At 42.4% G+C, this 24,150-nt stretch overlaps 3 protein-coding genes across 11 annotated transcripts in view; 1 reads left to right on the forward strand and 2 right to left on the reverse strand.

Moving 5' to 3' along the window:
- The window catches only part of dlgap4b (discs, large (Drosophila) homolog-associated protein 4b), a 707,978-nt gene that overhangs the window by 592,395 nt on the left and 91,433 nt on the right, over positions 1–24,150 (reverse strand). The gene's annotated exons all lie outside the window — the stretch shown is intronic.
- On the forward strand, positions 1,965–14,827 carry LOC112145517 (protein Wiz). The gene is made up of 9 exons (XM_024270800.2): positions 1,965–2,060; positions 6,216–6,275; positions 7,600–8,100; positions 8,209–9,012; positions 10,632–10,955; positions 11,973–12,187; positions 12,259–12,403; positions 12,473–12,626; positions 13,835–14,827. The coding sequence occupies exons 2-9, from the start codon at positions 6,263–6,265 to the stop codon at positions 13,989–13,991; spliced, it is 2,313 nt and encodes a 770-aa protein (XP_024126568.1). The 5' UTR covers positions 1,965–2,060; positions 6,216–6,262; the 3' UTR covers positions 13,992–14,827.
- The window catches only part of LOC112145516 (dynamin-2), a 44,869-nt gene continuing 34,472 nt past the window's right edge, over positions 13,754–24,150 (reverse strand). For 2 of the 5 annotated variants that reach the window (XM_024270797.2, XM_024270795.2), the window contains exons 19-20: positions 23,288–23,530; positions 20,390–21,059 (exon numbers count right to left, since the gene is read on the reverse strand). In XM_024270797.2, the coding sequence (XP_024126565.1) occupies positions 20,993–21,059; positions 23,288–23,530 (310 nt within the window). In that variant the 3' untranslated portion in view covers positions 20,390–20,992. Of the gene's footprint in view, positions 13,893–15,381; positions 15,569–20,389; positions 21,063–23,287; positions 23,531–24,150 lie in introns of those variants that run through there. The other 3 variants (XM_024270799.2, XM_024270794.2, XR_002919087.2) reach the window with 2 other exon arrangements.

Below are 24,150 nucleotides of genomic sequence, written 5' to 3' on the forward strand. Positions count from 1 at the left end.
AATTATCACACTACTCACAAAAACTTATTTCCGTTAGGGTTTTTTTTTTGCTATTTTCTCTGAATTTGAAATAAATATGTAAAAACTTCCACTTGATTTTACAAATAATGAATGACAGAAAGCAGCATTGTCATTAGTTTGTTATTTTATTAACTCGAAAATTCAGACAATAATGAAGATGGCTCCAAATATCAAAAACTGACCATGTAATTAGCTGGTATTTCCTCCGTTTCCTGCAATGACAGCTTGACAGTGACGTCTCCTGCTCCTCTCTAGACTCACGATGATGTTCTGAGAGGTTCCACTCTTCCACAAGTTCTACATGCAGATCTGCAGGTCACTTGGAGGTCTGATCTTCCAGTCTCCGTTCCAGCTGGTCCCAGACGTGCTCTATGGGGTTCAGGTCAGAGCTCATTGCTGGTCATACCGTACGAGCCACTCCCACTTCCTGAAGTCCAGCTGTGATGATTCTGGCTCCATGTGGTGGAGCATTATCATCCATGAACAGAAAGTCGGGGTGTTCTGGTGGAATTGGGGGATGATGATGGTTCTATGACGTCTCTGAGGTCAGAACCTGCAGTGACTGGGCCGTCTACAAGAACCAAACCAGTTTAGCTCTGACTGGTGATGTCTGTCCAGACTGAGATCACGGTGACCTCGACGTATCGCTCACCTCACCTTCTCCATCAACACTGATGACCATCATTTCTGTTCAAGAGGACCCGACACTCAACAGTGAACAGGACAGTAGACCATGGCTGCATTGTCCAGGTCACATGGTCTACTGCAAACGTTCACGGTGGTGTCTTGGTGTCTGTGGATCACCTGTAACGGTCGTCTGTCATTCCAGTCAAAGAGGTGGAGTCTGTTGTGAATGGTTGGTCTGTAAATCCTAGAACCCTCACATCTGGTAAACGGCCTGCAGCTGTGTGGCGTTTGCTAAACCATGTCTGAGGTCAGAGGTCAGGAGGTTCTGGTCATGGTTGACAAAATCAGCTTTTAAGACCTATAGAATGTTGACATTGAGTATAGACAATGAGGGGAACCCTAAATGAGGTGTTTCTATTACTGCAACACAACTACCTCCCTATCCTGAAAATCTGTGAAGTGAAACAAATATGGTGTTTATGACATCCACTGAGATTCTCACAATATCCCAAAATTATTGTGTGTAGTGTACTTTTGCAAATATGCAACAAAAATCTGTAAGGATTTAAATTTGTCAGTAAGGATATTGTTCATTTATACATACTAAAATTGCCCCCCACCAAAATATGTGGAAAGGAAGAAAAAATAATTAAGAATAGCAATTAAGTGTTGTATATTAACAAAAATACATTCTAATATAAATTGCCTTTCATTTTTAAGTTGAAAATAACCATCTCTAAGTGTAAATTCAAAGTGCCCAACATGCTAACGTTTAACATCTCAAGTTCAAATCTTACTTGTAACATTTGTTCAGTCCAGGAAAATAAAAAGAACCTCTTGCAGCCAGTTAGTTTTTTTTATCTAACTTTCCTAAATGTGTAGTGAGAAATGAAACAAATTGTTTTGCAGACTGCTATCCACTCTATTTATTCACAAAAATGTTGCTTTGTATTGCTATGACAGTCTTATTTTCGTTCAGTTTTTTTATTCATGATTTTGTGTTTTTTTAATAAAAAAAGAAAAACATTTTTTAAAAATGAGTTGATCAAGTCCAACTCCTCTCTGTTTTGCCAACCTGCTTTGAATCATCACTTAGCACTTAAGCTCCTTTTTTTGTACAGAGTATCTGCTCCAGACTCACAATGATTTAAATAAAGAAACACTCGGAAATTTCAAGAATAAGTTTGTCCATTTATTTGCCATCCGTTGTCAGAAAAAAGCTTTAAGAATCATAAGATTGAGTCGTATGACATCCCCTCTCTACTTTTTCATATGAACCCGGTCCCTTGATGATTCACTGCATCAGGAATACACATTTTTGAGTTGTAGTAACTCAACCCCTCCGGGAGGTGGCAGTAATGTGTTGGTACGGTAAATTCATAGAAGAAGAACTCTTAGGAGATCTACTTCCGGTAAGCTAGCATTTTTCTGATGTTTTCAGTCACTTTCTGAGGGATTTTGGGTACTTTTACGACTTTAATAAATATGTTATGTATGTAAATTTCCGGGCGGTTGATTATAAACTGGCCCGGTTATTAAGGGAATAAAAAAGCTGAATAAAAAGAGGTACGATGGGATCTTTAGCAGCACACAGAGGCTGATGATGTACTTAAATTAGCTTCAATCTTTCCAATACTTCAGTACGTGTTTCTAGTTTCTTCGTTCTAATAAGAAAACTATGAAAGTTGAAATGTTAAATTGACAATGAAATCAATGAAATGATTTAAAAAAATCAGGAAACACAACAGAATTAATAATAATGTTTTTAACTTTTCGTTGCGACTATTGTAGCTGATGGATCGCGTGCGTTTAGATGGAGATAGTGCTGTGAGTCCAGGAACCTGTTGGTCCAGTTTCCTACTGAACCGAACCCAGCGAGAGCCGCAGAGTCCCACTTTATTCTTCATTAAAAATACACTTTATGTGTTGGTAGCTATTTAGCCAGAGAGGTAATCAAAGTTTTTGCAGAGAGGGCCAGCTCCGTTGAGGAGAACGTGTAAAAACAAACCAGTCGGCCTGCAAATGTATAACAACATTCAATCGACCCAAATTAACTATCCAATGATTTTTTTAGAGGGATTCTTTTCATTTCTTCCCATAGAACAGAAATATATCTAAGTCGATTATGTTAAAGCTAAAATTTCATTGAATTTCATGTTTGAAGACCAGAAAAAACAAGAAAAAAGTTGCTCTGGATGAAACGAACAAAAAACTTTTTGTCAACATTAAATCTGACGTCATGTGAAATGTTTCATTTTAAATTCTCAATGTAAACTTCAACATTTAAATTATGTAAACAGGAACATAATGCAGTAATCTCATCCAGAAGTACAAACCGTGGTTTTGATCACAGAAAACCATAAATAATCTGTTCTTGTTGTTTGGCCCTAAAAGTCAAAAAACGACAGGTTATTATCACAAGTGTACAGCGTAATTTAGACCATCACAATCAACAAATTGCAGTTCTTTGAAACTCCTGCAGGGCTAATATTCTTGATTCTATGTGATTAGCTTGTGGTCCGGAAAACGTAAACACTTAAACTTTGGACATGCCTGAATTAAGCCATTCATTTATAAAATGTAACTCTAAATATGTACAATACAATATTACAGTGTCATACATTTTTTAGGTCTTAAAAATGAACTTATTTCACTTTAGATTGCAGAACAAATAAAGTTAAAAAGTTAAAGTTAAAGTCTCACTATTTGTCACGCACCAAGGTGTGTGAAATTTGACCCCTCCCCTTGGGGAGCGGTGAGCTGCAGACATAGCCGCGCTCGGGAACCATTTGGTGGTTTAACCCCCCAGTCCAACTTCTTAGTGCTGAGTGTCAAGCAGGGAGGCACTGGGTCCCATTTTTAGAGTCTTTGGTCTGACTCGGCCAGGAAATAAAATACACAGTGTCAATTAGGATGCTCCTGCAGTAAATTAACTTAAAATATAAATGCAGGGAAGTTGAGGTATTTTTTCCTGATTATGGCTTTGGTGCACTGTCATTCTCATTCTCTTTTGGAAATTAAATATAAACTTGGCAACATTGTTATTGAACACCCCCCCCCTCCAAAAAAAAAAACAAAAAAAACAAACGAGCAAACACTGTACATATAGATGGATTTATATACTTTAAAGGGGCCCTACCATTACTGTCATCAGCCTTTCACAGTGAGCTATATCCACATATATGATCATATATTACCTTTGGAACACTAAAAAACAGATTATTAAAGACATATTAGTCATTTTTCATGGGTTTTTTCATACCCGAAAGTAAAACGACTCGATTCCTGAAGCTCCGCCTGCCGCTGTGTGTGGCTGACGCCCATTTCATGACGTCATCATAGAGTCATTCTTTCTTCGTTTCTCCCAAAAAAATTTACAGCATCCAAACTTCTTCAAAGATGGAGGCACATACCACACATCTGCCTTTGGCAGCCCCGGCCATCACTACACTGCTTCACAACACAAATACGCTCAGCGTCTGCACGACTGTGCCTGATCGGGGTGTGTGTGTTAGTGTGTGTTTGAGTGTCATAAAGGAGAAACGCGTCACGATACCACCCGCTCATTTTCATGAGTATGGGAGGGGCTGCTGCAGAGAGATCAGGTTTTTTGAGGATTACTCAAAAATTTTTGAACAGATCAAAATACAACTTTGGGGTTCTTTATAGTGAGGAATGAACAGAATAATGCGCTTAAAACTTCAAAAAGTAGAATTTTCATGTAATGGCCCCTTTCAGAACTTTGCTTCTGAACACCAACTAGACACTTTTGTGCAACAAAGAACATTTTCTAGTAATGAACAATTCTGACAGAAGAATAAACCTTTTACCATAATTTTGCTCAGTTATCTGACATGCTTGAATTTACGAGGAGTGGAAAAGCACACAAGACCTCTTAAGTTTGGTGTAATATCAGCAGTGGTACAAAAAAAAAGAAAGTTTTTTGCTCAGTTAACCTCAGTTAAAAGTTCTTAATATAATTGACAAAACTTAAATGACCAATAATGTATTCAGAACTCTGGCACTTTTTCTTTAAAGCCACAGATCTCTGTATGGCTCAGGAGCCTCAGGTTGCAGACCTGTCAAAGGGTTGTCAAAGGGACTGTTTGTAAAATCCCAATGAAATAAAACCAAGTTACACCTGATTTCTGTTCATTTGCCTAGTAAAATGAATTTTTAAAAATTGCACGTCCCTTGAAAATGATTTTACAAGTGATTTATTGCTATGTTCATGTTATGACGGGTTACTATAAACAAGTTTATATCAATACTAAACCATGTTAAAAAGTTAAAAGCAAAAGTATAGGCTAGAGCAAACATAAAGATGGTGATACATTATCCTCATGCAGTCTTTGTAAAGACATATTGAACTAAAACAGTTGTTCTGAACTAGGGGTCTGCAACCTGAGGCTCCTTCATTCTTCCATTGTTGAAGAAAAAGTGCTACCAATGTGAATGGGTTATAGTCTTGGTTAATTCATTAAATAAGTTTAGTCATTTCTGTCCTAATGTGTCCTGGGATAAATTCCCACCAGCAGATACAAACTGCAACTACACATCTATCAGTAATCACAGTAGGGACGGTGACAGGTGGATTTTTACTAAGATTGTACCCACAGCAAAGGAGAATACTTTATCTGTCTCTGTGTATTGTAGATGTTTTTAAGTTAGCTCCGCATAATGAAAGTTTCTAGAGTTTTATAAAAATCTGCATTATCATTCGAATAAACTGGTGTTTTGCTCTGAGGCAGATGTTCTGTGGGAATGTAAAGCTGTCACTTTGTTCAATAACTTTGACTGTAGTTCCTTCAGTTGTCGTCATATTTCTCTGCACGTTTGCAGGAGTTTCCTCAGTTATTTGTTGGACCTCTCATTGCTTCTCGGCGCTGGTCTTCGGGGAACGTTGTCCGGCTTGTTTCAGCACACCTGATTCAGCTCATCGTCAGGCTCTGCTGAAGCCTGATGGAGGCAGTCATCACAGGCAGCTGAGGTAGAGCAGGTTAGGATAAAAACAAAACAACAATGCAGGACAGTGTTCCCCAAAGACCAGGGTTTGGAAACATGGGGTCCATCTCTCGTTTAGAAGAGGAGTTCAGTCTGCTCCTGGTTCTCCATGAGACGGTAAACATGAGAGGTGTAGCATCCTGCTCCTTTTTACTGCCCTGCTCACCCCGGTCAGCTGGATCATTCAGAGTTCAGATCAGCTCTACTCTCCGGATCAGTGTTGTCATCCGTAAATAGGAGAGAGATAACTGGGAAACTAAGTAGATCTTGAAGCCGTAGGTTCAAACTTGAAAAATGTGTCTGTTCAACATCCGTGTTCTTCATTCTTGTGCTGGAAGAATGTTTGTCTTGCAGGTTTTAAAGTGGAGGCTCTGAAGTTCATCAAACTAGCTGTTGTGTCAGATGAAGCTGCTCTGATGACAGCTCTGATGACATGCTCTGAGCCCAGTCTCTGGCAGCTCTCATTTAACGTGCCACCTGTTTAGCTTACTATAGTGTAATGCTTCATAAATACAAACTGAAGTGAGCAGTGGTTAAGCTGATTCTTCTCTTTTTGTTTTTAGGTTACTGAAGTGTAAAGAGCAGAAGAACTTTACTAACATCAGCTCACATGGAGTCACAAGGTGAGAGGCACCAACGATGAACGACAAACTCACTCATTTACTCCTTTAAAGTCCCACACGACAATCATTTTAAATAAAAAATGAGTCATGAGTTGAAAACCCTCAACATAAAGTTCTCCTTTTGATTGAAGACCCACTCCAATGAAATTCCTGTTTTTAACATATACTTATAGCATTTTTCTCATGATAAAAGACACATAAAAAAGAAACTGCAGCAGCAGACAAAAAAAATAAATAAATAAGATGTAGAAAATCTGCTCGCCGAGCTAATGGCTCCCTGCTCCGCTCCATTCTGATGGAGGCAAAGATCCATGAACGTCTTTGTTTTCCTCGCCTGAGCTGCAGTCTGGATCAGAACTGTAAAGCTGGATAGATGATTTGCTGGTGATTTTTGTTGCACTGCTAATGTTAGATTGGAGGTGTCTGGAGCTATAAGCCAGTGGGAGAGACTGTAAACAGAGAGTTCTCAGCAACAGGGACGGAAAGGGGGTGTGATCCCGCCCACAACTCAGAGGTGAATCTCTAATGAACTCCAGCTGCTCTGCAGAAACTATGTCCTAGAAAATGACAAGTCATTTATGACTGTGTGAGTCATTTTGGATTCCAAAGCATGACAGGAACTTCAGCAGCAGAACATCCTTACCTCTACTACAGGAGAGGAAGAGGTCAGATGACAAGACTGAAAGAATGATGGGACAACAAACATTGGTCTTTAACTATGATTATGCTATTTTAAGTCAAAATCACACAAACCTGTGTCGGTTTCCAGGACGTTTTGTAGGGAACAGGTCTGATGGATCAAAATAGCAAGCCGACAAAAGTTTAAGTTCTTTATTTTGGACGAAAGTCTTTATTAGGAAAAGGGGCTGGACATATTTCAAAAGCCGAGAATCATGATCAATATCTTTTCTATCCAGCTGTACAGTTCGGATCCAGATTCCAGCTCAGACCAGGAAAACAAAGACGTTCATGGATCTATTTGTCTGTTGCATCAGAATGGAGCGGAGCAGGCCCAGTGTATTTTCTATGTCACAAATACGATCTTATTTAAATTGCACTATTGATTTAAATGAAAATATTCTTTGAAATCCAAATTAGAATCTTAAATTCTTTTATTTAGGTCTTCAATCATCATCAACATAAAACTAAAACATCATGCTCATCAGAATGGATCTTTCATTGTTTTGAAAAGTGTAACAACTGCATTTTAAACCAATATAAAAAAATTTAATTTGCATCATGAATTTATGTGGTTGGAGGATGTTTGCCAATCATTGATCTGCTGTTTGTTGTAACCAAACCTGGTTTGTGTTGTTGACCGCAGAAGCGCTGCCCGTTAAACCTGCATCAGCTCCGTCGGGGCCGGTGGTCTGTGAGGTCTGTGGACTGTTCTTTGAGACTCGACGAGGGCTCTCCAGCCACGCTCGCCTCCATTTACGCCAGCTGGGCGTGACCATGTCTGAGAGCAGCGGCGCTCCTATAGAGCTGCTCTACCAGCTCATCCAGGAGAGAGACGGCTCCCTGTCGGCCTTCAAAGCAGACTCCTCTGGAGCTGGATCAGTGCCTCCCAAGAAGAAAGCCCGGCGGGAAGCCAAGGCGTCCTCTGTGCCGGAAGATACCAGTTCAGCCTCCAAGGCAGGAGCCAAAAGCCTGACCGCCCCTCAGAAGGCTGACCATCAGGGACCTCCAGGCAGGCTGAAGGAGCCAGCTGAGCCTCTGTCTCCTCTGAGGTCGGCTGAAGGCAGCAGCTCCTCTTTTTCAGACCATCAACCCATCACCAAGCCTCTGTGGGCGCCGCTGGAGACTGATGCTCCGATTACCTTAAGTACAGCTGACATTTACCTTTCCTACAGTTACAGAGACATAATGTTCTTTCTGAGAAATGTACACCAGCTGATGACTTTTTAACCTTTTCCTGCTGGTCTTCCTTCAGCTTCAGACACGAGCCACGAGGCCCACGTCTGCCAGCTTTGTGGGTGCTGGTACGAGACACGGCGGGGCCTCTCCAGCCACGCCCGAGCCCATCTTCGCCAGATTGGAATCCCTGACTCCGCTATAAAGGGGAGCCCTATTGAGTTCCTCTACAAGATGATGGAGGAGGACCCAAAGCACCTGAGCACAGAGCTGCAGCAGGAAGGTGCGTCCTCCCCCAAACGCCCCGCCCACCTGTCGTCTCCGCCCACAGCTCCTGCCAGCAAGCGTCCCAAGACGTCTGCAGACTTCACCTGCGTTCTGTGCGGGGAGCAGTTTGAAAACCGAAAGGGGCTGGGCAGCCACGCGCGCTCCCACCTGCGCCACATCGGGGTGAGCGACCTGGTGGGGAAAAGCTCTGCCATCGACACGGTGGAGGAGCTGGTCAGCAGCGGCATGATCGAAGTCATGCGCCCGCTGAAAACCACCGCTGCAAGCAGCTCCCCCACGGCGCCGCCCGCGGCCCCGCCCTCTCCCATGCTTCCTGCTTCCTCTCCGCCTCCAGGCCAAGCCAAGGCCACGTTTTTGTCCTCAGGTCCCTCCCAGAGTCCAAGGAAGAGCTCCCAGCTGCCCCGGCATCCCAGTAGCAGAGCTCCAAAGGCCAAGAAAGGTTTTCGGCTGGCAGTGGACCCACTGCTCCGGAAACCGAAGCCTGAGCCTGTGGAGGTGGAGGTGTCTGCTGAAGCCAAGACATCCAGCTCTGAGGGCAGCTCCTCTGCGCCAGATTTACCTGCAGCTCCCGCCTCTGCGGCGCCTCTCGACTCAGGTACAGGCTGTTGTTCTGCAAATGGGTTCATTTAAGGACATTATCCGTTACGAAAAATTTGGACTGTGCCAAAAAGCCAGCAGGATACGGGTAACAGCAGATACCGTCATCAGTGTCGTTATGCGTTTCCTTTAACTCTTTTTATCATCGACTTACAGCCAAACAGAACAGAAAAACTAACAAATGAACCCTCTGAAAGTTAAAGTTTATCATATAAATCAGTAAATAAGTAAAAAAAAAGTAACAAGTATTATAGAATTTAGTGTCGAAATACACAAATAATACTGAAGCATTTCAAATGTAAAGGTAGCTCTAAAATACAGACTGGTTTAAGGCAGAAGTCTCCGACCTTCTTCAGGCCACAGACTGCTTAGGTCTGGACGAGGCTGAAGTAAGCGTTGGATTTCTTTCTTTTGGCTTCTACTTTCTCCTAACTTCAAAGGGAAAAGTTCATCTTTATCCTCTGTAAAATATCTGCAGCTTCTCGAAACTGTTTCTGTTCTCTAGATTTCATGTGGGACCCGTTCAAATGCGATCTAGATTAAACCAGAACGGTGGAAACTTCAAAATCACATGCCAACTTCAGCCTCGGCTGACTTTTAACAAATAGAAAAAATTTCCACCAAAACTCTCCCTTAAGCGAATATCAAACTCCACGCACTCAAGGAAGGTTCCACGAGCGCAGCACGGTCTCCACGCACGCTCCTCTACTCCTGCACACTCGTGAAACCTCTACTCTGCACTCGTGGGAGTATTCCTGCTCTACTAAGACTAGTTCTGCTCCTCGTGGAGGACTGTGCTCTCGTGGAGCTTCTCCTACGCGCCCGTGTGAAATTAAAGGGGCAAAAAATAAACCCTCAAATACTCGGGAATCATTTGTTTTTCAGGTTAAAACTAAAAATGAAAAGAGGGAAAAAGGACTGCTTTATTTATTTATCAATTTAAACTACTGTAGAAAAACAAATCATTTTTGATGTTCCCATTTTTTAAAATGGAAAATGAAACAAACACATAATGAATGTTTAAAATAAAGAAAAGTGTTGCATCACCGGGTGGGAAAACACAAAAGAAGAACTCTTAGAAAATGGATTCAAACATTCATTATCCATTTCTTTTTCCATTTTTTAAAATGGGAATATCAAAAATAATTTGTTTTACTACAATAGTTTAGAAATCGATAAATAAATAAATCAGTCCTTCCCCCCCTCTTTTCTTTTTTAGTTTCATTTGAAAAGCTAATGATTCCTGGGTATTTGTTTCTTTCCCTTCAGTGTTGAGTTTCACATGGCGCGCAGGAGAAGCTCCACGAGAGCACAGTCCTCCACGAGGAGCAGAACTAGTCTTAGTAGAGCAGGAATACTCCCACGAGTGCAGAGAAGAGGTTTCACGAGTGTGCAGGAGGAGCGGCCGTGGAGATGGTCCTGGAACCTTCCTGGTGTGTGTGGAGTTTGGTATACGCTCTTTGGAGACTTTTGTCAGAAATTTAACACATTAGCAAACGCTGGTCGTTTTTTTTATTCCTTTTCCTGCAGCCCAGTTCTGATTTCAGAAAACCAAAGGTGTAAATCCCTGCTGAGCTGCTGATTCATGCTGACTGACCTGTGGATGTGGCTCCACAGACCTGCAGTCTCCTCCAACGGTTCTCTGCGACTTCTGCGGTCAGCTGTTCGAGACGCGGAAAGCCCTGTCCTGCCACGTCCGTGCCCACCTGCGCCAGCTCGGCCTCACCTGGTCGATAAGGACCTCTCCCATCGACCTCCTCAAAGAGGTCATGCTGCACGGCGAGGACAGGAAGAGCAAGCGGCCGTGGACTCCGCAGGCCTCCAAAAAGCCCCGGAGGAGCCTGTCAGCAGAGGACGGAGCTTCCACCTCCTGCACATCCCCTGTGGATTATTCCATGAAAGACAAGTCCCCGTCGGGGAAGGCTGCGGTGCCTCGTATGGGTAAGTCTTCCGACTTCTAGAGCACGAGTTCAAACGGGCTGCAAACGTTAATGATTGGCAACATTAAGGTTCTCGTCATTAGTGGTTCACAGCTCTCAAAGCCAATGACACTCTTCCAATTGGACAAACGAACACTTCAGAAACATCCACTCTTTAAGTCTTTAGCTTTGTTCTGGAAAGAAGAATCATGTGCACTTTAACCAGGTTACTATCAGTTCTTTAGAGTATTTTGCTAAGCATCAGGTATTTAAAAAACACTCGTTTTTAAGCAAATTAAAGGCTCAAGGAAACCTGGCTACTTGAGGTCGATTTTTTAATTTATTTTTTAAACTGAAGAATCAGTTTCCTTTAAGCAGGGTTCTCCAACTCAGTTTCCCTTGGGGGCACTGAAGGCAGAGTCTGGCTGAGGCTGGGCTGTAGGGCTTCTATCTGTGCCAAAAATATGTTTTTGTATCAACTGTCTATTAGGGGTGTGCCATAATATCGATATTGTGATATATTGCGATATTTAGTCCTGCGATCGATTCTCGATGGGTTCTCACCAAGTATCGATCTTATATTTTCATTTGAAGAGGCTGTAGCGCTGAGCATCTGAGTTGCGTGACGGAACTGTTGAGCAGCAACAATCGTATGGAGATGGTCTACCAGAGACATGAGAACTTACACACATGGGGGACGGAGGACTCCATTGGAGTGAGGTTCCTGAACACGTGACTTCTTTGAGTCCTGGTTGCATCAGAAACACACATGTTGTCAGATGAAATCTGCAGCTCTAGACATCTCTGTGTGCATCGGATCACTCTGTCAAAGGTGTCTGCCCACTAGCAGCTATCATCCAAGTGCTGGACCTGAAATGTGGATTCTGTCCCAGTGCAGATGTGGTGTGAGCGCTAAGCGTGCACAGGTACACCTCTCTTCTGGACCAAATGGCTCCATAAGCCAGGTGGTGAGGGTGGGTGGAGTGTGTGTTCTCTGTGACGACTAAAACGCCGTTTCTCCTGATTCTCCCTGCACCAGACACCTCCTGTGAGCTCTGCGGGTTTGACTTTGAGAACCGTAAGGCGCTGGCGAGCCATGCTCGGGCTCACCTGCGACAGCTGGGCATATTTGAGTGGAGGGCAGACGGCGCCACCTCGCCCATAGAGCTCCTCAGTGAAATCATCCAAAAAGATCCTGCCAGGGTGACCGAAATAACCAAACGCTACCGCTTTGGAGACCTCTACATCAAAAAGGTGGGCTGTGCTCCTGACGTTCTTCAGGAAAGTCGGACGATTCTGACCTAAAGCTGACTGCTTTCCTTTAGGCCCAGAGAGCCCAGAGATCTGCTTCCCCCTCCGCATGCCCGGACTCTGGCGCTGCGGCCGGTGGAAGCAGGAGGACGTTGGTGCAGCAGGAGCTCAAGGCCAGCAGGAAGGACCACAGCAGCATGAGCGTACACACTCCAAAAGGTGAGGGAAGACAAAAAACCGCACAGTAGGAGGTCTGTCCTTGTCTTCAACTGACTCTCCTCTCTTTAGGGGTCCATCCTCTGAAACACGGAGTGTCGTCGGGGCAGGATAACCGGAGCTCGCAGCGGCCGCCCCGCTCTGGCAGCATCCCCGCGCTGCTGCCAAAGCCCCCCCTCACCCCGCTGGTCAAACTGGTTGGGAAGATGTACTCCCTCAAGTGCAGGTGAGTGGCTGAGGAGGTGTGGTGTGTGAGAACAGGTGAGCAGGTGGACTTAAGCAGCTTTAGGCTCTGGTGCTACACAAGAAACAGGAGTTTCTCAAAGTTTCTGTTTACACTCCAAGCTGTTTGTCCTTGGTGAAGATGGCAGCCGAAGCCCAGCTTCACTAACGTAGGAACTAATGTCTGGAAAAAGACAAGATGTCGCTGCTGTTCTTCATTTGTGCTCCAGCGGTGGAGCCTTGGAAAGAGGTTCTCCAGTTACTTTAGTCTCTGTGTTTGGTTTAGTCCTCAGACCTCTGAATGTCTCCTCTGTGAGGTTAACAACAGTCACTTCTGTTCTTGGTCTGGTTTTTGTTCTGTGTTGTGGTGTGTTTTGTGTTGAGTTTTGAATTTTGTTCCATTTCGTCAAATCAGACTTTATTTATAAAGCATTTTCTATACAACACTAACGTAAAGTATTTTTAGAAGCCTAAAACAATTAAAGATGAAGTTGCACACCACACAGAATGCACCCCCCCCCCACCACACACAACATAATAAAACATAAATGACATAAGTAAGACTCGAAGTAGGAATAGAAACTGAAGAGGAAACCTGACCTGACGTGAGGAAATGATATTTTTGGGATGTTCCAACATTGCTCACCATTTTAATTGCACTAATAGTGTTAGGTTAGGGTTGTGAGGAGAGTGTAAACAAAGGGATGATGGGAATTTAAGCCAGGCTCACTCCACACCAACAGACACCAACACAACTCAGAGGGGAATTTCTAATAAACTGCTGCAGAAACTGTCTTAGAATACGACACAGGTGTTTTTTGGTTAAAACCAGCATCATTATAATTAAAAGACCTCTGAGAACACTTTAATAATTGTCCAAAAGATGATCAGAGTGGAACTTTAAAGACAAGTAAAAAATCACATATAGCTACAAGAAACAAGTGACCACAAATAAAACATTACAGAAAAAAGAAATAAAGTATTTAAATATCAAATAACAATATTTCAACATTTCAGCTGAAAGCAGATTAAAAAGTAGGTTGTGAGGCTTCCTTTAGAAACATGAACACTCTGCTTCCTGATGCTCTCTGGGAAAACGAATCACTGAGTGAAGCCTCACGGATTGTTTTGGTTCTAACTTGAGCTCATGCACAGATCTAACAGTACAAAATACCTCTGATTGGGTCTCTGCCTTCCTCTGCTGTGTTCCAGGTTCTGTGAAGAGGTGTTTCATGGACCTCTGTCCGTTCAGGAGCAGTGGATCAGTCACCTGCAGAAACACATCCTGTCACTGGGCTACAAAAGCACAGAAGCTCCTCCCCCGACACCTGTGACTCCTCCTACTCTTGTTCATCCTGTCGCCGTCTAGACTTCATACCATCGTAGCTTCTGTTGTCTGATACAAAGAAGGAAGTGAAGCTTTTGAAATAAATGCAAAAGCAAGAAAGGATGTTCCCTGTTTGTCCACAGGAGGGCAGACATGAGCTGTAAGAGTGTCTACTCAGGAAGATCTCACCTACTGCTGTTTTTACTGAAACTGCGTCTCAACCAGGTTTTAAATTGTTCTGTGTGTTAAAGAAACTGCGAGTCAGTTTGGATGAACTTCTAACAGTCGGTTTTCTTACAACCACAAAAACATTCTCTGAAAAATACTTTTTATACATTATTTTTTAACTGGAGTTCCCATAAATTCACTCTGTCGATGAAATCATAAAAGTGTTTGTGATGTTTGTACACATGTCGCTGTTATATGGCCATGGATGTCTTCTTTGATAACTCTGTGCAGCTTTAGCTAAAATGTTTCCAGTTTAACACCTGCACCACAGCATGTTCATTTTCCTTATTTGATCAGTATTTTTATGAAACAATATGAGCTGTTCGTTCTTCTGCCACCCGATACTATTCCAACAGAGATAAATGGAAACATTTGTTAATGAATTTGGAAATCTTTCCATTCAATGTGTATTGAACTGATGTGTAAGTCCAGCTGTTTTCCTCTTTCTCTGACTTAATGTACCTTTAGATTAATCTGAAACGTGTTTAAGTTCTGATCAGAAATGAGAACCATCCTGAAAAATGTGATTGTTTTTCACTAGTCCTGAACTTCTGTGGCTCCAATTATATTTATCCAGGCCTTTTATTGTACCGTAGACACCATGTTTTTATTCAATGGAAACTTCTTAAAACAGAGAATTTTGCAAAACAGAATCCTGTTTTTATTCCATTCAATGAAATCCTGACACATCTAAATTCTGCTGAACTTCATATAAGAGGTCAACAGTTTCATGTATGATATACTGTAAGAAATGAAATCCAACCAAACTTTATTCATAAGAACACACTTTTCTCTCTTTGGCTCTTAGTTCTTTGCAGTTAAAAAAAAGCTGAAAAGAAAAGTAGCCTCCAAGATTTGGTCTGATCTGCATGCAACAAATTCATTAAAAAATACTTATCAAAGCTGCTGTTTTTTATCTCCATATTAGACATTTTATGTTTTGTTCTTCTGGAGGTGACAAACAACTTTTTATGATTCTTAGAAAAATCTGCTGAAGTTTATTTCTGGATTTCCAAGGCAACTTATTTATTTTTTGTTAACCACGCCCACATTCCTAACATGTTCATATGGTATTTGATAGCATGTCATTCAGCTTGAGCATCAACATTCCCTTTGATGTTACTACTAATGAGTGAGAAGAAACACTGTTTTCATTAGTTTGATAGTTATCATCTAAAAATAGCTCCAAATATCAAAAACTGACCATGTAATTAGCTGGTATTTCCTCCGTTTCCTGCAATGACAGCTTGACAGTGACGTCTCCTGCTCCTCTCTAGACTCACGATGATGTTCTGAGAGGTTCCACTCTTCCACAAGTTCTACATGCAGATCTGCAGGTCACTTGGAGGTCTGATCTTCCAGTCTCTGTTCCAGCTGGTCCCAGATGTGCTCTATGGGGTTCAGGTTTTGAAAAGGTTTTTCTTTAAGAATTCTTTGGTTTTGGCTCCAACAAGTAAAACACATTGTAGAGAGACCACCAAATGGAAAAACACTGAATGAGGTGTTTCTGTTACCTCAATACCATTGTCTTCCCATACAGTGTGTATAGAACATCCTCTGAGTTTTTCACAAGCAGCTAAAGACTGCAAGTCTAACCAAAACTACCTAAAGAAAACAAATAAACAAAGCCTGCAAACTAAGACTACCAAGATCCAAACTAAAATAATAAAACCCAGCAGTGTAAGACTACTGAGGACAAAGGGGAAAAGAACAAAAAAAATTAAAAATAAAAAAAGAAAATAGCATTTTTTTAAGTAATAATTACTTGGTTATCAATTCTTTATTTTATATTAGTTAAATGTATAAATTGATGTCTGAGGTTCACATAGATGATAAACTATGTAGGTTTTTACATCCTGTTGACCTGAAGACGTCTTGGTTGATCAATTCTACCTCCAGAATGAACAGATTTTATATGGAAAACTTTGGTAAAAACTTGGATCTTTGATAAGTTAAAAGCACATATTATCTTATGCTGCACAACATTGGTTACTAGCTGCACTGAGATGATCCTGTTTGGCACAGAGCGTCTTTTATTTTGAAAATAAGTGATTTGTTCTTCTGTCACACATAAAAATAGAAATCACATTTTGAAAGATGTTAGGTTCTTTTTATATTTTTACTTTTGTTCGTGCCAAAAAATAGATATAATTCATATGATTTATTAAAACAGAAGGTCATGAATGCAAATCCAAATTTCTTAAAGGCTAGAGTAAGACTATGCAGCTCCTTCTAGGTTTCATCAGTAGAAAACGTGAACAAAGGACTCTTTTACTGTTAAAGGTTGCTGACCCCTGGAATAGGAGAATCACTAATCTAAAAACACAAAGAGAAAATAAGCCTAACATTATGGGGCGGGGGGTTGACTAAAATGTCTCTTTGTACGTGAAAGCAAATATGAATGATAATCATAATGGTAGGTTAAATACAGCATCAGTTCAGAAAACTCTAATTACATTTCTGGTAAAAGAAAATAAAAAGCAAATGAGGGAAATGTTCTTATACCCTAAATAAAGGACAGAAATCAACTGAGTTTAGTAGTTTTATTATATTATTAGAGCAATGAAATTACATGTGACCCATACCGCGGCGCACATGTCAACAGAATGAATCCACTGGCACCGTAAGTAGTACCAACTTACTGATTACAAAAATACAGCAGGAAAACACGCGGAGAACTTTTAACCCAAAGTCCAGAAGTGGAAAGTCAACACAGTCGCAGTAAAATGCGTACATATTCCACGACTTTGCACTCTGAAATACCGTGTATAATATACGCCAAACCCCTTTTTGCGTGCATATGATACGCAATGGTAGAGGATAGGTTGCGCCGGCGTACAATATACACGACTTTTTAGGTTTTGTTTTGATCACGTGGCCAGATATCCTCCGGCTCTTTTCTAAATGACGTCGTTCCTGGTTAAGGTTAGGATTACGGTTATGGTTAGGGTTAGAAAAGCAAATTGTTCGTTTGTGGGGCTGTCTGTGATGCTCACGCCTCCACCAGGGGACGTGTCAAACGTGGAAAACACATTTAACACGTTTAGGACCGCGCGTATTAAATGCACGCAAAAACCGGTTTTGCCGTATATTATACACGGTATTTCCCAAATCGTGGCATATGTACTCATGTGGAAAGTCTAAATAAAAATGCAGATAAAATGTAGTGCCCAGACGAGGGAACGGAAATCTTTTTCTAGGCATGTTTCCGTTGTTCACCTTAAGGCCTATAACATTGTGGGATCGCTCCAGCTTGTTTAAGCTTTAGCGTTCTGAACCTTAACTTATTTACTCTCATCATTATTTATTGTGCCAATCTCTCCAACATTTGAATTAACCACAGTTATTGGGTGGAAAAAAAACCTCTTTATTATTGTTTTTTCTTTAGCCTACCTCTCCTGTTTGTGGCAAACAATTTCCTGGTGAAGTTTTAATGTTTCATGTTGGTACATGTGGTGAAATAATAATAATAATACATTTTATTTATCAGGCGCCTTTCAAGAAACTCAAGGTCACTGAACAGGGATAAAAGCACAAATATAAAACACAGGTGTAAAGTTAAGTTTAAAAGTTTAAAAAGACAAGTGCATTGCACCCATAAAGAGCAGGCCAGTCCGAAAAGATGTGTTTAGAGGCTGGAGGTGAAGAGAGGGAGTGAGTCTATAGTCCGGAGGTCAGAGGGGAGGGAGTTCCAGAGTTGTGGGGCAGAGCGACTGAATGCCCTGCTCCCCATGGAGACAAGGCGAGTGGTGGGGATGACGAGCTGGAGGGTGGTCAAAGACCTGAGGGAGCGGGTGGGAGTGGCCACTTGAAGTAGGTCTGAGAGATATGGCGGGGCGAGGTTATGGATGGCTTTGTGGGTTAGGAGGAGGATTTTGTAAGTGATCCGGGGGCTGTTGGGTAGCCAGTGAAGCTGCTTGAGTATGGGTGTGATGTGGTGGAAGGAAGGACTCTGTGTGATGATGCAGGCAGCAGAGTTTTGGACCAGCTGAAGTTTCTGGAGAGTTTTTTGTGGGAGTCCAAACAGAAGAGAGTTACAATAGTCCAGGCGAGATGTGACGAGGTTGTGGACTAGTATGACGTGGAATGAGGGCTGAGGGAAGGGCGAAGACGGCGGATGTTCTGGAGGTGGAAGTAGGCAGTCCGAGTGAATTGTTGAAGTGAGAAGTGTAAGAAAGAGTGCTGTCCAAGATGACACCCAGGCTTTTAACTTGAGGGAAGAAGGAGGGAGTTGTTGAAAGAGATGACGCAATTATTTATTTTTACTAAGAGTGGACTTGGTGCCTACCAGTAGAAGTTCAGTTTTATTGTTGCTTAGTTTGAGGAAATTAGAGGTGAACCAGGATTTTATTGAGAGAAGGCAGCAGGTAAGGGAGGCAAGTGGGAAGGGCTGAGGAGAGCTGTTTCAGTACTATAGAGTGGGCGGAAGCCTGACTGGAATTGTTCATATAACTTATTGCTGGAAAGGTGTGAATGGAGTTGAGTGGCAACAGAAACACTGTTGCCACTGTTAAGGCTTTTGGAAATGAACGGAAGATTTGAGATGGGACGGAAGTTATTGAGGTCAGTGGGATCGGAGCCAGGTTTTTTCAGAGTGGGGGTGACAGATGCTGCTTTAAGGACAGAGGGGACTGTTCCAGTCTGGAGGGAAGCCTGGATGGTGCTGGTGATAAGAGGCGACAGTGAGTGGAGGGTAGCCTTGACAAGAGGAGTGGGAAATGGGTCCTGTTGACATGTTGTGGTTTTAGATTTCTGGATGAGTTTGGAGATTGAGACTGATGGTAGATCAAATACTGAATGTGAACTATGAGGAGTTGATGGTAATAGTGGGGGTAGGTTAGGACCAGCAGTAGGTATGAGCTGCTGGTGGATGAATTCTATCTTGGAGGTAAAAAAGGATGTGAGGGTGTTGCAGAAATCTGAGGAGTTTAGATGAGGAAGAAATGAATTTGGAGGTTCTGTAATCTTAGAGAGTACTGAGAAGAGGACCTTGGAGCTTCCTTCACTTGAGTTTATTAAGCTGGAGAAATATGTAGATTTGGAGATGCGATGGAGTCTTTGTAGAGGAGAAGGTGGCTGGAGTACATGTCTTTATGGATAGAGTCCAGTTTTCCTATAGAGTCTTTCAAGCTGGCGTCCTTTTGATTTTAATTTCCTGAGGGGGGCAGTAAGATTAAAAGAGACAGTTCTTGTTTTAAGAGGGACGTGGATGTCCAGAAGGTTAAGGAGGTGGTTATTCTAATATGGAATAAGTTCATCAGGGGTATGAAGATTGTCAGGACTGGGGAGGTTGTCAGCATCCAAAGATAGGTGGTCCATATTGATATCATTTATTTTGCGATAGCTTGTGTCGCATGGAGGGTTGGATTTGGAGACTGAAATGTTGGCCTTAAAAGTTAGTAGCATGTGATCTGAAAATGGAAGGGAGTCCGCTTTACAGGCTGCTGGTGAGACGCCTGAACAGCAGATAAGATCCAGTACATGCCCTTTGATGTGGGTGGGTGAGGCCAAAATCGTTCAGGGAGGATATGAAATCCTTAGTGAGAGTGTTATTTAAACAGTCAATGTGAAGATTAAAGTCCCCCAGGAGTATTACATTTAGGGTAAGAGGCGGGCAACAATGGTTGGAGTAGTTCCAGAGAACTGACAGACAGATGATTCAAATGAACGGTCATCTGTCATTCCAGTCGAAGCGGTGGAGTCGGATGTGAATGGTTCGTCTGTAAACCATGGGTGCTCAAAGTTGGGCCTGCAGGCCAAATTTGGCCCGCCACAGGTTATCTTTGGCTCCTCTGCTGAACTCTGGTGCCAACCTTCCACCAGTGGTAACGTGGGGTTCAGTGTCTTGCCCTTGGACACTTTGACACATGGATGGGCAAGGTGGGAATTGGATCTGCATTCTTCTGATCAAGAAGGCCGACCGCTCTACTGCTGCACCACGGCGCCCACACTGTAGACAGTGAGACTATCATGTGGAAAACACTGAGATGTCAACTCAATACAACTACCTCCCTACCCTGACAATCTGTGACATGAAACAAACGGGGAGTTTATGAAGTTCACAGAGTATTTGACAATATCCTGAACTTATTGGGAGTAGGTTATGTTTTTCTTAGTATTGTTGAGTAAAATCTAGACACATCACCTTCAGTTTTGTACAAAGATTTTGAACTGTTTGACAGAAACACAAAAGCGAATTAGGAAGCAGCATATATCAGTACTTACAGTTTTTTTATTTACCTCATATTTTCTTGTGGCTTTATGACTGTTTAATGGCTTTAGTTTTAAATGTCATTTTAATAAAAACACTTCCAATAAGGATGAATATTTGAAGGAAATGTACTGACTTACACATCTTTGTCTTATACTTCTGTTTATCCTTACAAGAAAAAGTAGAAACACATTTACTAAAACAGAAAATAAATCACATCGACGAGCCTGAATTCAACAATTTGAATCAGTTTTAGGATAAATTTGATCCAATATTAAGCAAATGAAGATATTTAGTAAAGTAACTGATGAAACAAAAGCAGGTATAAAACAGTTGTCTCTGGATTTGATCAATAAAAACAAGTTTGTTATTTATACTGTTAATAAAAACACAACTTTAAATGAAAGTTTTTAGAAGCAACTTTGAATCAACTTTGTCCCTTTTCATCTTCATTGAGTGACAGAACAAACTGAAACCAGATTTATAATGCTTGTGAACGGCTCACTCTATGATTACAGCTGACACCAGTCTGAGGTTACAGCGAAAAGACTCGACTGACTAAAGGCAAACAGAGTGGCTGGTGACAGGAAAGGTTTGGGAGCTTCTAGTCGAGCAGCGACGGCTCTGACGGCCGGACCACCGTGGGCCTGTTGGGTGCAGCTGGTGGTCTTCTGCTGTGTGAGGGGAGACAAGGAGGTGTTGGGGAGGGAAAGAGATGAAAAAAACATGAAATGGTTCCCAGATCAAACCCGCCACCAGCAATGACAACTGACAGGAGCAACTACCCCCAGAGAATAGATCATCTAGAAAAGTTTCTTCATGGGGGGCAGGAACCCCGTCTGTGACTCTGCAGTGCGATTGGGGCGCCGTGGTGCGTCCAGAGTTCAATTATCTAAACTTTGGCAAAGATGACGCGTCACATCAACCAATCAGAGACTCAGCGTTAGCCTATGATGAGTTGGTGATGTGATCAGTGGTGGAGCCCAAAGCCAACATGGAGGTTCGTTCTTGTCCTGAACTTAATGATAGTTTTCTTATTTGGATGGAGACAATAATAAAAAGTTCCTCTAACTTTATTCTTGTTTTTTTCCTACTCGGACTAATGAGGGACAGCAAGTCATCAAACTGGGTCACAGAGAGACAGAAGTACCGCTGAAAGCTGCAGGTGCTGCAGTAGATGGTGAAGCTCACCGTACTGGGAGAGTCTCTGAATCAGGGCCCGCCCTGAGCACAGGGGCACCAAATCACAACGATTACGTATTCATTTCTTTCTTTTCAGTTTGACGCACCATTTATTTGATATAAAAATTAATAAAACGTAAATAAAATAGCTCAAAAGTTTGACGTAATCAATAACTCTGCAGTACAGTGCCCCTCCCTTCCTGTCCTGCTGTCTGGGTTACTGCTTTTTAAAAACTTAAACATTAAAGGATGAAAAAAGGAAGAGGAGAAACAAAGGTTCAAAGCAGAGGTTACTTATATAAAGTTGCTTCGAAATTCTTTCACCCCTGCATTTTGGTCGAACCTATTTTTTTCAACCCCCTCCACTTGCAATGCCCCTACTTTCCTCTTGAATACCGGCAGATCTGTGGTGCAGTCAGGTCAGTTAGGTCAGGTCAGGTCAGGGTGTTTGCTGTTAAGTGAAGAGTTACCCGGTTCGAGCCCCAACTGAAACGTACGAATATCAGACCCTGCAAGTAGCACCAAATTAGTTTTTTGCCTGGGGCACCATGCAGCCCAGAACCGGGCGTGCTCTGAATGATCTCATGAACCCAGACGTGGAGACAGGATTACTGATGCTTTTGTAGAGCTCTTTAAAGGGCCCATGTTCTTAAGCCTTTCCGGGTAAACTATATCCCCATTTATGATCATATATTACCTTTGGAACAATAAAGAGCCAATCATTTATGAAATATTAGTTTTTTGTTTTTTTTAAACTGTTTTCACTGAGACTCCGCCTTTCACCACTTGTGGGTGCCGCCCATTTCCCGAGGTCATCCTGGAGCCAGCCTCGGCAGCGTGTCTGCGTTTGAAAACAAACATCCACATTTTTGCAAAGATGGATGCGCATACTGTGTATCTGCCTTTAGTGTCCCACCGTTCACAGACAGAATGGTGATGGCTGATGGGTTCATTTTGCTGTGAAATTCAGTCCCAGAATGCAGACAATACCAGAGGAACATTTCAGGACTGAGTGAAATGATGAGAACATTGTACTGATTAGCAATAGCTGCGAACGTTTCCATTCTCTTTGGAGTTTCATTATTCTCTGGAACAAAAATCCTTTTAACTTTAATGTGGATTATTTTCCTGTAGGCGCGTACCTTTCTGCCTTTGCTCAATAATCCATGTTCAAACCAGTTCTCCCAATTCGTCGATCGCTGATCACCGCTAGCTTTGGAGAAACAGTGTTTGTGTTAGCCTGGGGGCGGAGCAGACTCTTCCTGGAGGGGGAGTTTCTTAACTTGTGATGTAAGCACATGAGAACCTGCTGGTTTTCGTGGGTATGGGAGGGGCTCCAGGTTTTTAGGGGATTACTCAGAAATGTGTTAATGGATCAAAATACCACTTTGGGGTTCTTTATAGTGAAGAATGAACAGTGTAAGACTCTTAAAAGATCAAAAAGTTGGTTTTTCATGGTATGGCCCTTTTAAAATGAATAAACCTGATCTCTCGACATCTGTGTCTTCCATTTACTGTAAATGCATGGTGCAGTTAATGCCTCCATGTAGCGATCAGGCTTGACACTTTAGACGGTGACTCCTCCAAAACATGTCCGCAGTGTCAAGTTTCAGAACACATTGTTGGACAAACATCAAGGAGCAAATTTGGCACACTAATCACATTCAGCTTTTCAACATCTGAGTTTGTGCGAGCCTCAGTGATGGAGAGGTTTTACCTGGGAATCCCGGGGGGCAGCGATGGGGGCACACGCGCTGGCCTTGACGGTACAAGAGGGGCTGCAGCAGAGTTGGCCTCCCCCATGTGAGCCGGGACAGGACCAGGACGAGAGGGTACAGGCGGGACTCCAAATGCCGGCGAAGGGTTGAGAGACGGAGGAGCCGGGGTCGGTCCTCGTACTGCTGGGGGTCGGTTAGGGGGGAGTGTTGTTGAGTTGGCATGGCGGGAAGACGGGGGAGGGCTGTGACAAAAGCAGAAGATGGTAAAATCCTCAAAGTAGGGCTTTTTTTTATATATATATATATTCCAAGTATTTAACCCTGCTCTCCACTCGGCTCCACGTGGAGTCTTGAATTGTTCTCCAGTGCATCAGTCTGAGCGGGTCTTCTCTGCTGCCTCTGTGTTTGACCCCTGCTTGTTTTATTCTCCTCCTGCCTCGCTCCTGTGCTCTGATCCTGGTCTGTTTCCTGTGTTTACCTGCTCTTTGCTCTCATTAAACCATGTTTTATGTGGATCCAAACGTCTCAGCCTCTTCATCAAGGCTGCTACAATCATGCTGCCTTTTCCAAAAGTCATTTACTGTCAAAAAATACAAAAATTACACAAAACAAAAACCTAATCTGCTGTCACTAGCTGCTGTTCTATTGACTATGAAATTGCACAAATTGAATTTTAGGAAGATACATTTGCCTAATGAAAACACCACAACCCTCCTCAACAACAGCAGCACAACAATGGAACACTGTCCTCAAAAGTCTTAGGGAGGCCGCCACATACAATCTGTTTAGAAAGAACATCAGAAACTGACTCACAGCTAACGTGTTCACACTGAATGTTAATATGAACCCACCCCCCTTCTGC

The sequence above is a fragment of the Oryzias melastigma genome, linkage group LG5, assembly GCF_002922805.2.
Source record: "Oryzias melastigma strain HK-1 linkage group LG5, ASM292280v2, whole genome shotgun sequence".
Taxonomy (NCBI): domain Eukaryota; kingdom Metazoa; phylum Chordata; class Actinopteri; order Beloniformes; family Adrianichthyidae; genus Oryzias; species Oryzias melastigma.

Excerpts from the sequence above, each read along its gene's own strand:
- LOC112145517 (XM_024270800.2), top strand. Across the intron at positions 9,013-10,631 it reads TGCGGCGCCTCTCGACTCAG|ACCTGCAGTCTCCTCCAACG; the intron begins GTACAGGCTGTT and ends GTGGCTCCACAG. Across the intron at positions 12,404-12,472 it reads GAGCGTACACACTCCAAAAG|GGGTCCATCCTCTGAAACAC; the intron begins GTGAGGGAAGAC and ends TCCTCTCTTTAG.